This window comes from Oncorhynchus mykiss, chromosome 24, assembly GCF_057628025.1.
Source record: "Oncorhynchus mykiss isolate SJ-2025 chromosome 24, ASM5762802v1, whole genome shotgun sequence".
Lineage (NCBI taxonomy): Eukaryota > Metazoa > Chordata > Actinopteri > Salmoniformes > Salmonidae > Oncorhynchus > Oncorhynchus mykiss.
The window spans coordinates 38,382,920-38,400,641 of NC_143045.1; the positions used below are offsets into that span (position 1 = coordinate 38,382,920).

Below are 17,722 nucleotides of genomic sequence, written 5' to 3' on the forward strand. Positions count from 1 at the left end.
CATGAGGGTGGTATGAGGGCCCGACGTCCACAGGTGGGGGTTGTGCTTGAAGCCCAACACCGTGCGGGGACGTTTGGCATTTGCCAGAGAACACCAAGATTGGCAAATTCGCCACTGGCACCCTGTGCTCTTCACAGATGAAAGCAGGTTCACACTGAGCACATGTGACAGACGTTACAGAGTCTGGAGACGCCGTGGAGAACGTTCTGCTGCCTGCAACATCCTCCAGCATGACCGGTTTGGTGGTGGGTCAGTCATGGTGTGGGGTGGAATTTCTTTGGGGGGCCGCACAGCCCTCCATGTGCTCGCCAGAGGCAGCCTGACTGCCATTAGGTACCGAGATGAGATCCTCAGACCCCTTGTGAGACCATATGCTGGTGCGGTTGGCCCTGGGTTCCTCCTAATGCAAGACAATGCTAGACCTCATGTGGCTGGAGTGTGTCAGCAGTTCCTGCAAGAGGAAGGCATTGATGCTATGGACTGGCACGCCCGTTCCCCAGACCTGAATCCAATTGAGCACATCTGGGACATCATGTCTCGCTCCATCCACCAACACCACGTTGCACCACAGACTGTCCAGGAGTTGCACGCCCAATTTTTCAGTTTTTGATTTGTTAAAAAAGTTTGAAATATCCAATAAATGTCGTTCCACTTCATGATTGTGTCCCACTTGTTGTTGATTCTTCACAAAAAAATACAGTTTTATATCTTTATGTTTGAAGCCTGAAATGTGGCAAAAGGTCGCAAAGTTCAAGGGGGCCGAATACTTTCGCAAGGCACTGTAAATCTTTTATTTTTATTGGCCAGTCTGAGATACAGCAATTTTCTTTGCAACTCTGCCTAGAAGGCCAGCATCCCGGAGTCGCCTTTTCACTGTTGATGTTGAGACTGCTGTTTTGAGGGTACTATTTAATGAAGCTGCCAGTTGAGGACTTGTGAGGTGTCCGTTTCTCAAACTAGACACTCTAATGTACTTGTCCTCTTGCTCAGTTGTGCAATCGTCTTTCTATTCTGGTTAAAGCCAGCTTGGGCTGTTCAGTGAAGGGAGTTGTATACAGAGTTGTATGAGATCTTCAGTTTCTTGGCAATTTCTATCATGGAATAGCCTTCAATTCTCAGAACAAGAATAGACTGACGAGTTTCAGAAGAAAGGTCTTTGTTTCTGGCCATTTTGAGCCTGTAATCAAACCCACAAATGCTGATGCGCCAGATACTCAACTAGTCTAAAGGCCAGTTTTATTGCTTCTTTAATCAGGACAACAGTTTTCAGCTGTTCTAACATGATTGCAAAATGGTTTTCTAATGATAAATTAGTCTTTTAAAATTATAAACTTTGATTAGCTAACACAATGTGCCATTGGAACACAGGAGTGATGGTTGCTGATAATGGGCCTCTGTACGCCTATGTAGATATTCCATTAAAAATCATCAGCTTCCAGCTACAATAGTCATTTACAACATTAACAATGTCTACACTGTATTTCTGATCACTTTGATGTTATTTTAATGGACAAAAAAATTGCTTTTCTTTCAAAAACAAGGACATTTCTAAGTGACCCCAAACTTTGAACGGTAGTGTACATTAATCAGATATAGTTAACTTTGTAAATACAATTCAGAGTGGCAGCACGGTGCAAGCAGATGTGTTGTTGCTGAGCAACTGATGGTGTTACAACTCCTAGATTCGGCAAAAAAGATGTTAGCATTGCCAGAAATGTTACAAAAAGGTATCATTGGTTCTTTAAAGGACAAAAAATGAGCATGTGAGAGCAATACATTATGATAGTAGAGTATGACTGTGTGTGGGATTGATTGTAAAGAGTATGACTGTGTGTGAGTTTGATTGTAAAGAGTATGACTGTGTGTTCATATTATGTTGGTAGCATTGTTGCGTTACAGACTGTGGTTAAAACCTAGCTGTTGTATAATTGTCACTCTGCGTGACCTGACCTGTTATTAGGGTGATGAGGCAACCTGTTCACTAATGCTCAGTGGCAGGTGGACTCAAAGAAACACACACACACACACACACTCAAAACACACACACACTCAAAACACACACACACATCTCAGGCAGTGTATGTCACGCAAACCCAGCCCAGGGCACAGGGGCATAATGGCACAGTGGGAAGTGTGTGTCTGTGTGTGTGTGGCACAGTCGGAGGCTGCCAGGTGGAATGAGACTGACCTTATCTTTGCAACGACAGACCATCTGATCAGTCTGACTCAGACACCCATCCCCTCCTTACTCCCACTCCAAGTAACCTTGTCCTGTCAGACCAGCCACCCCTGATAAACTCTACCTCCATCTCTCTCTCTCTCTCTCTCTCTCTCTCTCTCTCTCTCTCTCTCTCTCTCTCTCTCTCTCTCTCTCTCTCTCTCTCTCTCTCTCTCTCTCTCACTCTCCCTTCATCCCTCTCTCTCACGCTCTCTCTTGCTCTCTCTCTCTACCTCCATCACACATTCAATTGCTACATATCCAAAATGCACACACATACACTCACACCCTACCTCCCTATCCAATTTACAGTGGCAAATAAAGCTATTAATGGCTGAGACAAAAGCGCTTCATCTGCTGAGAGAGAAAAGCCCATTGATCCCTAGGGAAGCTCAGAGTTTGAGTGTCTGTTAGTGTGTGTGCAGTTCTGTGTGTTTATTTCTGTCTGAGTGTGTGATTCTGTGTATGTGTTTATAACCCCTCAAAGTAAGTGGGTGTAAGCGCAGAGAGAGAGAGAGAGGAAGAGAGAGAGAGAGAGATGGAGGTAGAGAGAGAGAGAGATGGAGGTAGAGAGAGAGAGAGAGAGAGAGAGAGAGAGAGAGAGAGAGAGAGAGAGAGAGAGAGAGAGAGAGAGAGAGAGAGAGAGAGAGAGAGAGAGAGAGAGAGAGAGAGGATAGTGGGAGTAAGCAGAGAGGGAGAAAGAGAAAGAGAGAGAGAGAGAGAGAGAGAGAGAGAGAGAGAGAGAGAGAGAGAGAGAAGAGAAGAGAGAAGTTGTGAAGGGCGACTGGAGGCAGGTATTATATGTTTAAATGAAGAAGAGAAGCCATGGCAACGCAGAAAAATGCCAAATGACGGATGATTAACATTTTCAGTGTGTGTGTGTGTGTCTGTGGTTTGAGTGGGAGTTTGTGTTTTATAACTGTGTGTGTGGGAGGTTGTGATTCATACACACACACACACACACACACACACACACACACACACACACACACACACACAATGCTGGAATGTTCTGCCCTCACTTCTGCACCGCTTGCTCTTCCACCTCTTCGACCTCTTCGACGGGCCAACAAGGTGTAATGATGAAGATCCACTTGGACACTGATGTAAGTTTTATATTCTCCCCCGTTGTGGCTAAAAGTATCATTTGTGGAAGGTAAACTGATCCTAGATATGTGCCAAAGTACAAATCCCACTCAGCGCAGTCACCTGTGATACAAGTCAGTATTCAACCGCCATCCGTGTGTCTGAGGACATCAGGAGTCGACGTGGAAAGTTGCAAGTTTGAATCCACAATAGAAAGTTGTTTTTTGAGATGTTGGGTTTTCAGCCTATCCCAAACCTTTTAACCTTTAACCTTAAACAACGCAGAGTTAACACCTGAACTTATCCTTAGACACTTTGAAATGTGACCTTTGCAACAACAACAAAACTTGAAGTTTGAGAAACTTGTATGAACGTCTATTATTCTGACGTGAGTCTGTGAGAGCTAGTTGAGTGATGGTTTGTAAAAGGTGAGTGTTCTTACCCAGTCCCAAACACGACACTCTAAGTCCTGACTTTCCCAGGTTCCTGAGGAGAGAAACATACACATGTTACTTGATGTTGTTAATAAGGAGTCAACTCAGACCAAGATAGTAGGACAGCTTGGTGTGTGTGTGAGTGTGTGCGTGTGTGCGTGTGTGCGTGTGTGTGTGTGTGTGTGCAGTGAAGTAATTGCACTCACCAACCCCCAGTGACCACACAAACCCTCAGGGACCACACAAACCCCCAGTGACCACACTAACCCCCAGTGACCACACAAACCCCCACTGACCACACTAACCCCCAGTGACCTCACTAACCTCCACTGACCACACTACCCCACTGACCACACTAACCCCAACTGACCTCACTAACCCCCAGTGACCTCACGAACCCCAGTGACCTTACTAACCCCTGGACGACAGTCTGTATGTCTGTCTGTCTGTATGTCTGTCTGTTCATCTGGCCAACAGGAAGTGATGTCCTTGCCTCAGTTTGTGTGTCTCTCCTCTTGTTTTGTGTCATCTTGTGTAATGGCCAGCCGGATGACGCTGAGTGTTCCTGACGTTCTGTGACATTGCCCATCAGACAGATGAAATAAAATCTCACCGTTTTAAACCCACCCCACCAAACACAGACCTGTGACCAATAACAGAGCAGTAGAACCCTGCCATGACCAATCACTGACCGGTGGAGTCAATCAGTTCTCAGTTCTGGTCTCAGATCTGTCATGTCAACTTCCTGACAAGCCGTATCTACTGGGTTGACAGGTGAATGACACATGACTAAATAGAAAAGAACAAGCATGCCAGACACACACTACAGTCATGGCTAAAAGTTTTGAGAATGACACAAATATTAATTTCCACAAAGTTTGCTGCTTCAGTGTCTTTAGATATTTTTGTCAGATGTTACTATGGAATACATTTAAAATGCTTTCATTGACAATTACATGAAGTTGATGCAAAGAGTCAATATTTGCAGTGCTCACCCTTCTTTTTCAAGACCTCTGCAATCCCCCCTGGCATGCTGTCAATTAACTTCTGGGCCACATCCTGACTGATGGCAGCCCATTCTTGCATAATCAATGCTTGGAGTTTGTCAGAATTTGTGGGTTTTTGTTTGTCCACCCGCCTCTTGAGGATTGACCACAAGTTCTCAATGGGATTAAGGTCTGGGGAGTTTCCTGTCCATGGACCTAAAATATTGATGTTTTGTTCCCCGAGCCACTTATTTACCACTTTTGCCTTATGGCAAGGTGCTCCATCATAATGGAAAATGCATTGTTTGTCACCAACCTGTTCCTGGATGGTTTGGAGAAGTTGCTCTCGGAGGATGTATTGGTACCATTCTTTATTCATGGCTGTGTTCTGAGGCAAAATTGTGAGTGAGCCCACTCCCTTGGCTGAGAAGCAACCCCACACATGAATGGTCTCAGGATGCTTTACTGTTGGCATGACACAGGACTGATGGTAGCGCTCACCTTGTCTTCTCTAGGCAAGCTTTTTTCTGGATGCCCCAAACAATCGGAAAGGGGATTCATCAGAGAAAATGACTTTACCCCAGTCCTCAACAGTCAAATCCCTGTACCTGTTGCAGAATATCAGTCTGTCACTGATGTTTTTCATGGAGAGAAGTGGCTTCTTTCCTGCCCTTCTTGACACCAGGCCATCCTCCAAAAGTCTTCACCTCACTGTGTGTACAGATGCACTCACACCTGCCTGCTGCCATTCCTGAGCATGCTCTGTACTGGTGGTGCCCCGATCCCGCAGCTGAATCAACTTTAGGAGACGGTCCTGGCGCTTGCTGGACTTTCTTGGATGCCCTGAAGCCTTCTTCACAACAATTGAACCGCTCTCCTTGAAGTTTTTGATAATCCGATGAATGGTTGATTTTGGTGAATTTTACTGGCAGCAATATCCTTGCCTGTGAAGCCCTCTTTACGCAAAGCAATGATGACGGCGCGTGATTCCTTGCAGGTAACCATGATTGACAGAGGAAAAACAATGATTCCAAGCACCACCCTCCTTTTGAAGCTTCCAATCTGTTATTTGAACTCAATCAGCATGACAGAGTGATCTCCAGCCTTGTCCTCATCAACACTCACACGTGTGTTAATGAGAGAATCACTGACATGATGTCAGCTGGTCCTTTTGTGGCAGGGCTGAAATGCAGTAAAAATGTTTTTGGGGGATTCAGTTCATTTACATGGCAAAGAGGGACTTTGCAATTAATCTGATCATTCTTCATAACATAACATTCATAACATTCTGTAGTATGTGCAAATTGCCATCATACAAACTGAGGCAGCAGACTTTGTGAAAATTAATATTTGTGTCATTCTCAAAACTTTTGGCCACGACTGTACAACTCTCGTTATTTAGTAGCGCAGTTTGACCTGCACACTGCATTACAATGTGTTGGGTCTTCACCTTCTTCAGGACACTAGAGATGTTTGACCTGCACACTGCATTACAATGTGTTGGGTCTTCACCTTCTTCAGGACACTAGAGATGTTTGACCTGCACACTGCATTACAATATGTTGGGTCTTCACCTTCTTCAGGACACTAGAGATGTTTGACCTGCACACTACATTACAATGTGTTGGGTCTTCACCTTCTTCAGAGATGTTTGACCTGCTTTTCTAATGACACTGTAAAAACAATGAAGGAAAAAAAAGTGATACGTTGTCTGTTATGAAAACACTGTAACGCTGGCCTTACAACCTTGGCCCTAACAACCTTGGCCTAACAACCTTGGCCCTAGCAACGTTGGCCCTAACAACCTTGGCCTAACAACCTTGGCCCTAACAACCTTGGCCTTACATCCTTAGCCTTACAACCTTGGCCCTAACAACCTTGGCCTAACAACCTTGGCCCTAACAACCTTGGCCTTACAACCTTGGCCTTACAACCTTGGCCCTAACAACCTTGGCCTTACAACCTTGGCCTTACAACCTTGGCCTTACAACCTTGGCCTTACAACCTTGGCCCTGACAACCTGAAAGTATTATTTAATTCAATGTTTGTATTCATTCAGCAGTGAATTGCCTCAGAAAAACAACTCTCCAACCCCTATGTCTCTACCATATACAGTTCAAAAAGTTAAATTATTTGCTAAGATAATTTAGCATGATTAGAGTGGACAGAGTGTCATTACGGCCATGGTCAAAAAGTGGTCAATGCTACAGTAGAACTCTGACACTGCTCCGTGGGCAGGAAGGCGCTAACTTCGAATGTCAACTGACAAGCTAGCTATTGGCTGCAGGTTCATGTGTGACCACATTGGCTTTTTGTAAATTAAATAATTCATGTGCGATACAAAACAAAATTGAGCCTATATACAGTATATATAAACTCAGCAAAAAAAAGAAACGTCCCTTTTTCAGGACCCTGTCTTTCAAAGACAATTCATAAAAATACAAATAACTTCACAGATCTTCATTGTAAAGGGTTTAAACACTGTTTCCCATGCTTGTTCAATGAACCATAAACAATTAATGAACATGCACCTGTGGAACAGTCGTTAAGACACTAACAGCTTACCGACAGTAAGCAATTAAGGTCACAGTTATGAAAACGTAGGACACTAAAGAGGCCTTTCTACTGACTCAGAAAAACACCAAAAGAAAGATGCCCAGGGTCCCTCTTCATCTGCATGAATGTGCCTTAGGCATGCTGCAAGGGGACTGCAGATGTGACCAGGGCAATAAATTGGAATGTCCGTACTGTGAGACGCCTAAGACAACGCTACAGGGAGACAGGACGGACAGCTGATCGTCTTCGCAGTGGCAGACCACGTGTAAGAACACCTGCACAGGACCGGTACATCCGAACATCACACCTGCGGGACAGGTACAGGATGGCAACAACTGTCCGAGTTACACCAGGAATGCACAATCCCTCTATCAGTGCTCAGACTGTTAGCAATAGGCTGAGAGAGGCTGGACTGAGGGCTTGAAGGCCTGTTGTAAGACAGGTCCTCACCAGACATCACCGGCAGCAACGTTGCCTATGGGCACAAACCCACTGTCACTGGACCAGATAGGACTGGCAAAAAGTGGTCTTCACTGATGTATCGCGGTTTTGTCTCACCAGGGGTGATGGTCAGATTTGCGTTTATCGTCGAAGGAATGAGCGTTACACCGAGGCCTGTACTCTGGAGCAGGAGCGGTTTGGAGGTGGAGAGTCTCAACGCTGTGTGTTACAGGGAAGACATCCTCCTCCCTCATGTGGTACCCTTTCTGCAGGCTCATCCTGACATGACACTCCAGCATGACAATGCCACCAGCCATACTGCTCGTTCTTTGCGTGATTTCCTGCCAGACAGGAATGTAAGTGTTCTGCTATGGCCAGCGAAGAGCCCGGATCTCAATCCCATTGAGCATATCACAGCAAGAACTGGCAAATCTGGTGCAGTCCATGAGGAGGATATCACTGCAGTAATTAATGCAGCTGGTGGCCACACCAGATACTGACTGTTACTTTTGATTTTGACCCCCCCCCCCCCCCCTATGTTCAGAGACACATTATTCAACTTCTGTTAGTCACATGTCTGTGGAACTTGTTCAGTTGATGTCTAAGTTTTTGAATCTTGTTATGTTCATTCAAATACTTACACATTTTAAGTTTGCTGAAAATAAACACAGTTGACAGTGAGAGGATGTTTCTTTTTTTGCTGAGTTTATATATTCATTGACAAAGCTAACAGACTGAATTTGTTTCAGGAAACTAGGGTCTTGTCTCGCGTCCCTACTTCACAGGAGCCAACTTAAGCTTTGTTTTTTTATCAAAATGCATTTTGGGGCAGAAATGCCTTCTGGAACATGTGAACTTTCATATCCCTTAAAACCTGTTGTGACTATGGGGCAGTATTTTCATTTTTGGAAAAAAAACGTTCCCGTAGTAAACAGGATATTTTTCGCCGTTTTCGTGACTGCAATTTCCGGGCGATTTCTCAGCCAAACGTGAAGAACAAACGGAGCTATTTCGCCTACAAAAATAATATTTTTGGAAAAAAGGAACATTTGCTATCTAACTGGGAGTCTTGTGAGTGAAAACATCCGAAGCTCATCAAAGGTAAACAATTTAATTTGATTGCTTTTCTGATTTCCGTGACCAAGTTACCTGCTGCTAGCTTGGCAAAATGCTATGCTAGGCTATCGATAAACTTACACAAATGCTTGTCTAGCTTTGGCTGTAAAGCATATTTTGACAATCTGAGATGACAGGGTGATTAACAAAAGGCTAAGCTGTGTCTCAGTATATTTCATTTGTGATTTTCATGAATAGGAACATTTTCTAGGAGTATTTATGTCTGTTGCGTTATGCTAATTAGTGTCAGATGATGACAGCGGTCCCTTTCACGGGATGGGGTGTCACTAGAGGTTAACCTCTTGAAGCTAGGGGGCACTATTTTTATGTTTGGAAAAATAACGTTCCCAAAGTAAACGGCCTATGTCTCAGGACCTGATGCTAGAATATGCATATAATTGACAGATTAGGATAGAGAACACTCTAAAGTTTCCAAAACTGTCAAAATATTGTCTGTGAGTATAACAGAACTGATATTGCAGGCGAAACCCTGAGGAAAATCCAATCAGGAAGTGACTCTTATTTTGAAACCCTTCTGTTCCTACGCATGCCTTTCCTCCATTTAAAGGGATATCAACCAGATTCCCTTTTCTCTGGCTTCCCTGGGGTGTCAACAGTCTTTAGACATAGTTTCAGGCTTTTATTTTGAAAAATGAGCGTGAAAGATCACATTGCGTAAGTGGATAGGTGGGGGCTCTCAGAGTGAGTTTTTGCGCTACAGAGTAAAGCCGCCATTGTTTCTCCCGCTGTTATGGAAAAAGCTACACACTCGGTTGAGATATTATCGAATATATATTTTAAAAACTACCTGAAGATTGATTATAAAAAACGTTTGACATGTTTCTGTGGACATTATGAAGACTATTTTGGAATATACGTCTGCGTTGTGGTGACCGCTCTTTCCTGTGGATTTCTGAACATAACGCGACAAACAAACGTCAGTATTTTGGATATAAAAATAATTGTTATGGAACAAAAGGAACATTTGTTGTGTAACTGGGAGTCTCGTGAGTGAAAACATCCGAAGATCATCGAAGGTAAACGGTTAATTTGATTGCTTTTCTGATTTTCGTGACCAAGCTTCCTGATGCTAAGTGTACATAATGCTATGCTAGGCTATCGATAAACTTACACAAACGCTTGGATTGCTTTCGCTGAAAAGCATAATTTCAAAATCTGAGACAGGTGGATTAACAAAAGGCTAAGCTGTGTTTTACAATATTGCACTTGTGATTTCATGAATATGAATATTTTTTAGTAATATTATTTGACTGTTGCGCCATTTGCCTTGCTAGTTATAGCTTAAAGTTACCTAGCTAACATTGAACCTGGTTGGTTAGCTAACTGCAGATTCATGCAGGGAAGTAACATCATGAGTTGTGATTATGGTGAATTGATTAGCTAGCTATATGTCTAAACAAAGGGCTGCACTAAGCAAGTAACTTTTTCAATATAATACTTATGATGTCACTTCGACAACTGTCGATATGCATGCTTGTCTGAGTGTGCCAGAGCGCAGAGTAATTGATGAATTTGCGAGCGCTCAACACCTGTTGAATATGGCTGGTGTCAGTAAATGTTGGCAAAAAAGCGTCATTAAATTGTTTCCAGCAGCACAGTTGCAGTCACCAACGCTATGGATAACATAAAAACATTCTAACCAGCTCAGCTAGGGCGAGTAAAATGGTCAGAGTGAGCTGTTCTGTCATTTGTGTCTGGAAGTAGCTAGCCAACGTTAGCCAGTTAGTTTGGGTGCTTGATCTGAGCATCAGAATACTCAGATCCACCCTAATAATCGAGCGCTCTGAACGCTCTAACAGCAAAACGCTCCGAGAGCAAAACGCTCTAAATTTATGAATGGCCAATCTGACAACGCTCTGAGTTTACGAACACCCATAGCACACTCTGGCTCTCCAGATTAAATTTACGAACACACCCATAGTTTAAGCCAGCCTTTAGTCTTGAAATCTTTGGTTGTTTAGTATGTGGCTTTATATGTGAATCCTTAAAGAGATGGGTGGAGTTAAAGCTTAAACGAGTGTAAACGATAATGAATGAGTATAGACAAAGAAGAGCTCTTCAGTAGGTACCAAAACATTCAAGGGCCATTTTCTCAAAAGTGAGTTTACGAGTTTATAAAGATCATGATCATTAGAAAGCAAATTATCTCTTGACACATTGATGAAAATAGTAATGGCCTCTAAACCTTCAAACTGCATACTGAACCCAATTCCAACTAAACTACTGAAAGAGCTGCTTCCTGTACTTGGCCCTCCTATGTTGGACATGATAAATGGCTCCCTATCCATCGGATGTGTACCAAACTTACTCAAACAGGCAGCAATGAAGCCTCTCTTGAAAAAGCCAAACCTTGACACAGAAAATATACAAAACTATCGGCTTATATCGAATCTCACATTCCTCTCTCATTTTTAAAAAGCTGTTGCGCAGCACTCACTGCACTCACTGCACTCACTGCCTTCCTGAAGACAAACAATGTATACAAAACACTTCAGTTTGGTTTTAGACCCCATCATAGCACTGAGACTGAACTCGTGAAGGTGGTAAATTACCTTTTAATGGCGTCAGACCAAGGTACTGGATCTGTCCTTGTGCTCCTAGACCTTAGTGTTGCTTTTGATACCATCGGTCACCACATTCTTTGGAAAGATTGGAAACCCATCGGTCACCACATTCTTTGGAGAGATTGGAAACCCATTGGTCACCACATTCTTTTGGAGAGATTGGAAACCCAAATTGGTCTACATGGCAAGTTCTGGCCTGGTTTAGATCTAGTCTGTTGGAAAGATATCAGTTTGTCTCTGTTGATGTTTTGTCTTCTGACAAATCAACTGTAAATGTTGGTGTTCCTCAAGGTTCTGTTTTAGGACCACTATTGTTTTCACTATATATTTTGCCTCTTGGTGTCATTCAGAAAAATAATGTTAACTTTCACTGCTATGTGGATGATATACAGCTGTTTGTTGTCACGTGTGCTCCCTCTCCGGCCTCTAGGTCACCAGCCTGCTCATTATGGCGCACACTTGTCACCATCGTTACGTGCACCTATGCGTCATCAGACTCACCTGGACAACATCACTTCCCTGTTTACCCTCCCTATATATACAGTGGGGGAAAAAAGTATTTAGTCAGCCACCAATAGTGCAAGTTCTCCCACTTAAAAAGATGAGAGAGGCCTGTAATTTTCATCATAGGTACACTTCAACTATGACAGACAAATTGAGAGAGAAAAAATCCAGAAAATCACATTGTAGGATTTTTTAATGAATTTATTTGCAAATGATGGTGGAAAATAACAATTTCAAATAAAACTGTGAAGAACCTCGGCGTTACTCTGGACCCTGATCTCTTTTTTGAAATACATATCAAGAATATTTCAAGGACAGCTTTTTTCCATTTTCGTAACATTGCAAAAATCAGAAACTTTCTGTCTGTCCAAAAATTATGCAGAATAATGTATCCATGCGTTGGTCACTTCTAGATTAGACTACTGCAATGCTCTACTTTCCGGCTACCCGGATAAAGCACTAAATAAACTTCAGTTAGTGCTAAACACGGCTGCTAGAATCTTGACTAGAACCAAAAAAATGTATCATATTACTCCAGTGCTAGCCTCTCTACACTGGCTTCCTGTCACGCAGTGACCTTAGATAACCTTTCATTACTCTCTTTTGGTTAGGTCAGGGTGTGACTAGGTGGGTAGTCTAGTTTTTTCTTTTCTATGTTGGCCTGGTATGTTTCCCAATCAGAGACTGCTGTCTATCGTTGTCTCTGATTGGGGATCATATTTAGGCAGCCTTTTCCCACCTGTTGTTTGTGGGATCTTGTTTTTTATTGTAGCCTTTTTGCACCACAAAGCTGCACGTTCATTTTGTTACTCTTTATTGTTTTGTTTCTGGTTCAGATTAAATAACATGATGAACGCCTTCCATGCTGCACCTTGGTCCAATCCTTCCAACAACGATCGTTGCACATCCTGTTACGGCTAGGGCTGATTTCAGGGTTTTACTGCTAACCTACAAAGCATTACATGGGCTTGCTCCTACCTATCTTTCCGATGTGGTCCTGCCGTACACACTGTACCTACACGTACTCTACAGTCACCAGACGCAGGCCTCCTTACTGTCCCTAGAATTTCTAAGCAAACAGCTGGAGGCAAGGCTTTCTCCTATAGAGCTCAATTTTTATGGAATGGTCTGCCTATCCTTGTGAGAGACGCAGACTCTGTCTCGACCTTTAACTTCTTGGTGACAGGGGGCAGTATTTTCATGTCCGGATTAAATGCATGCTACTCATCCCTGCCTGCTACTCATCCCCAGAGGATAAGATATGCATATTATTAGTAGATTTGGATAGAAAACACTCTGAAGTTTCTAAAACGTTTTGAATCAAGTCTGTGAGTATAACAGAACCTATGTAGCAGGCGAACCCCAGAGGAAAAACCATTCAGATTGGGGTTTTTTTAGGTCTTTTCTATGTGTTTTCATTGGGAATCCAGTTCCTACTGCTTCCACTGGATGTGGAAATTGGTTGAGATTTTTCCTTTGTGTAATGAAGAAGTAGCCCTGTTCAAACTGAGGGTCACTTCAAGTGTACTGTTTGTTAGAGGGGAGTGACCAGAAAGTTAGCGTCAGTTTGTTTTCTTCCTGTATTGAACACAGATCAACCAGTCTTCAATTTATCGATCATTTATTTAAAAAAATACCTCAAGTTGTATTACAAAAGTAGTTTAAAATATTTTGGCAAAGTTTACAGGTAACTTTTGAGATATTTTGTAGTCAATTTGCACATGTTGGAACTGGTGTTTTTCTGGATCAAACGCGCCAAACAAATTTACATTTTGGATATATATTGACGGAATTAATCGAACAAAATTACCATTTGTGATGTTTATGGGACATATTGGAGTGCCAACAGAAGAAGCTTGTCAAAGGTAAGGCATGATTTATATTTTTATTTTGGCGTTTTGTGTCGCGCCTGCAGGGTTGAAATATGCTTCTCCCTCTATGTTTACGGAGGTGCTATCCTCAGATAATAGCATCGTTTGCTTTCGCCGAAAAGCCTATTTGAAATCTGACATATTGGCTTGATTCACAACACATGTAGCTGTAATTTGGTATCTTACGTGTGATTTCATGAAAGTTTGATTTTTAAAGTAATTTATTTGAATTTGGCGCTCTGCATTTTCTCTGGCTTTTGGCCAGGTGGGCCAAATATCCCTTAAGTATTTATTGAAGACTCATCTCTTCAGTAGGTCCTATGATTGAGTGTAGTCTGGCCCAGGAGTGTGAAGGTGAACGGAAAGGCACTGGAGAAACGACCCGCCATTGCTCTCTCTGCCAGGCCGGATCCCCTCTCTCCACTGGTATTCCCTGCCTCTAACCCTATTACAGGGGCTGAGTCACTGGCTTACTGGTGCTCTTCCATGCTCTTCCTCTTCCTAGGATAGGTGCGTCTCTTGAGTGGGTTGAGTCATTTACGTGATCTTCCTGTCTGTGTTGATGCAGGGTTCGTGCCGTGGAGGAGGTCTTCATGGGCTATACTCGGCATTGTCTCAGGGTAGTAGGTCGGTGGTTAACGACATCCCTCTAGAGGTGTGGGGGCTGTGCCTTAGCGGTTACAATATATGGGTGCGGTTACAATATGGGTGCGGTTACAATATATCCTGCCTGTTTGGCCCTTTCCGGGGGTATCGTCGGACAGGGCCACAGTGTCTCCCGACCCCTCCTGTCTCAGCCTTCAGTATTTATGCTGCAATAGTTTATCTGTCGTGGGGCTAGGGTCAGTCTGTTATATCTGGAGTATTTCTCATGTCTTATCCAGTGTCCTGTGTGAATTTAAGTATGCTCCCTCTAATTGTCTCCCCTTTTCTCTCTCTCTCTCTCTTTCTCTCTCTCTTCTCTTGGAAGACCTGAGCCCTAGGACCATGCCTCAGGACTACCTGGCCTGATGACTCCTTGCTGTCCCCAGTCCACCTGGTCATGCTGCTGCTCCAGTTTCAACTGTTCTGCCTGCAGCTATGGAGTCCTGGCCTGTTCACTGGACGTGCTACCTTGTCCCGGACCTGCTGTTTTGGACTCTCTCTCTCTACCTCACCTGCTGACCATAACTCTGAATGATCGCCTATGAAAAGCCAACTGACATTTTCTCCTGGGGTGCTGACCTGTTGTACCCTCTACAACCACTGTGATTATTATTATCTGACCCTGCTGGTCTTCTATGAACATTTGAACATCTTGGCCATGTTCTGTTATAATCTCCACCCGGCACAGCCAGAAGAGGACTGGCCACCCCTCAGAGCATGGTTCCTCTCTAGGTTTCTTCCTAGGTTCTGGCCTTTCTAGTGAGTTTTTCCTAGCCACAGTGCTCCTATATCTGCATTGCTTGCTGTTTGGGGTTTTAGGCCGGGTTTCTGCACAGCACTTTGTGACATCGGCTGATGTAAAAAGGGCTTTATAAATACATATGATTGATTTAATGATTGATTGATTCAAAGTGTATAATATAACATTTTCTAGCTCTGAATCTCTACTTTTATCCAATGTAAAAAACGGCATTAAAAATGTTGCTACATAAGACCGAATCGAGCACAAATATGGAAAAGCTACAACCAAGAGCAGCGCAGTCTAAAATATCAACGGTCACAGCAAACTAACACTCTTATTTCACCAACACAGTCAAGTACAAATATATGAAGGTTATAATACTGTAGAGAACAATTTTATGATTCATTCTATGTGAGTAATTATGACATAGGACAAAGAAAACTAAGTTTAGACATTAATTTAGTGGCACCTTTTCAAATGTACCAGTATTTCACTACATTCTAGAGCAGTGAGTGAATGCCCTACAACCTTAGGCCTCACAACCTTAGGGCTCACAACCTTAGGCCCCACAACCTTAGGCCCCACAACCTTGACCCCACAACCTTGGCCTGACCTCTGACCTCTGAGGGTGTTCTCTCTGTCCTGCAAATGTGTCCTCTTGCACCAAAGTATTGCTTAATCAGGGAGATGAAGAAAGAAGGAAGAAGAAAGAGAAGAGAATAAGTATTTTCCACGTCATCTCACCCGCCCTCTGTACAACACTACAGAACTATGGCACTTTAAAACTTCAGATCGTTGGGCGGACTACAGCTGCTGTTGTGTAGAATTTAGAGCAGGGATGAGAATGTGCTGAGTCAGTCAACAGGCAATTGATGATGATGTCATAGTTGGGTAGCTCAGGACCTGAATGATGATCACACACAGGTGCGCTCTATTTCAGGGCCAAAACTAATCTGGGCCACAGCCAGAACACAGAGATAGATCACCTTGACAAGACTTTCACTGTATAGAGCTGTACATGATGAGGATCTCACTGTCCATCACGTTGCATTTCTATGTGTACATTCTGTGAACGGCCAAAATGTTAGAAGTCAACGTTCTGGACTTAGTGTGGTGGTAAGTGAATGAAACACGTAGCTACATCCCCATGTTTTAAAAAAAAACATTTTTTTAGACGCTACAAGATCAAAAGTATGTGGACACCTGCTCGTCGAACATTTATTCCTCTCCCACCAAACTTTACAGTTGGCACTTTGCATTGGGGCAGGTAGCGTTCTCCTGGCATCCTCCAAACACAGATTTGTCCGTTGGAATGCCAGATGGTGAAGCGTGGTTCATCACTCCAGAGAACGTGTTTACACTGCTTCAGAGGTCAATGGTGGTAAGATTTACACCACTCCATCCGACGTTTGACATTGCACATGGTGATCTTAACCTTGTGGGTGGCTGCTCTGCCATGGAAACCCATTTCATGAAGCTCCAGACTAACAGTTCTTGTACAAAAAAATTGTTTCCAGAGGTAGTTTGGAACTCGGTAGTGAGTGTTGCAACCCGAGAACAGACAAATTTGACACGCTACGTGCTTTAGCACTGGGCAATCCCATTATGTGAGCTTGTGTGACCTACCACTTCACGGCTGAGTCATTGTTGCTCCTAGACATTTCCACTTCACAATAACAGCACTTACAGTTGACCAAGGCAGCTCTAGCAGGGCAGAAATTTGATTAACTGACTTGTTGGAAACGTGTCATCCTATGACAGTGCCACGTTGTAAGTCACAGAGATTTCAGTAAGGCCATTCTACTGCCAATGTTTGTCTATAGAGGTTGCATGACTGTGCAATGGTGTGGCTGAAATAGCTGAATCCACTCATTTGAAGGGGTGTCCACATACTTTTTTATATACACAGAAACAACACTACCACTCCACAGTGCCTTCGAAACGTATTCTGACTCCTTGACTTTTTCACATTTTGATATGTGACAGGAGGGACATTCAGAGACTTGTTCCGAAGCCACTCCTGCGCTCTCTTGTCTGTGTGCTTAGGGTCGTTGTCCTGTTGGAAGGTGAACCTTCACCCCAGTATGAGGTCCTGAGTGCTCTAGAGCAGGTTTTCATCAAGGATCTTTCTGTACTTTGCTCCATTCATCTTTCCCTCAATCCTGACTAGTCTCCCAGTCACTGCCACTGAAAAACATCCCCCCAGCATGATGCTACCACCACCATGCTTCACCGCAAGGGATGATGCCAGGTTTACTCCAGACGTGACACTTGGTATTGAGGCCAAAGAGTTCAATCTTGACCCATCATTTGGGTCCCTTTTGGTAAACTCCAAGTGGGCTGTCATTTGCCTTTTACTGAGGAGTTGTTTCCGTCTGGTCACTCTAACATAGAGGCCTGATTGGTGGAGTCCCGCAGAGATGGTTGTCCTTCTGGAAGGTTCTCCCATCTCCACATAGGAACTCTGGAACACTGCCAGAGTGACCATAGGGTCCTTGGTCACCTCCCTGACCTTCTCCGCCAATTGGGCGTTCCAAA

General features: G+C 43.5%; 1 protein-coding gene across 3 annotated transcripts in view; it reads right to left on the reverse strand.

Moving 5' to 3' along the window:
• Positions 1 to 17,722, reverse strand: part of kcnab1a (potassium voltage-gated channel subfamily A regulatory beta subunit 1a) — a 174,266-nt gene that overhangs the window by 69,762 nt on the left and 86,782 nt on the right. For all 3 annotated transcript variants that reach the window (XM_090218946.1, XM_036962191.2, XM_036962192.2), the window contains exon 2: positions 3,747 to 3,790. Coding sequence is in view for 2 of the 3 variants with exons in the window: in XM_036962191.2 (XP_036818086.2) it covers positions 3,747 to 3,790 (44 nt within the window). In the remaining variant the exon portion in view is untranslated. The remainder of the gene's footprint in view (positions 1 to 3,746; positions 3,791 to 17,722) is intronic.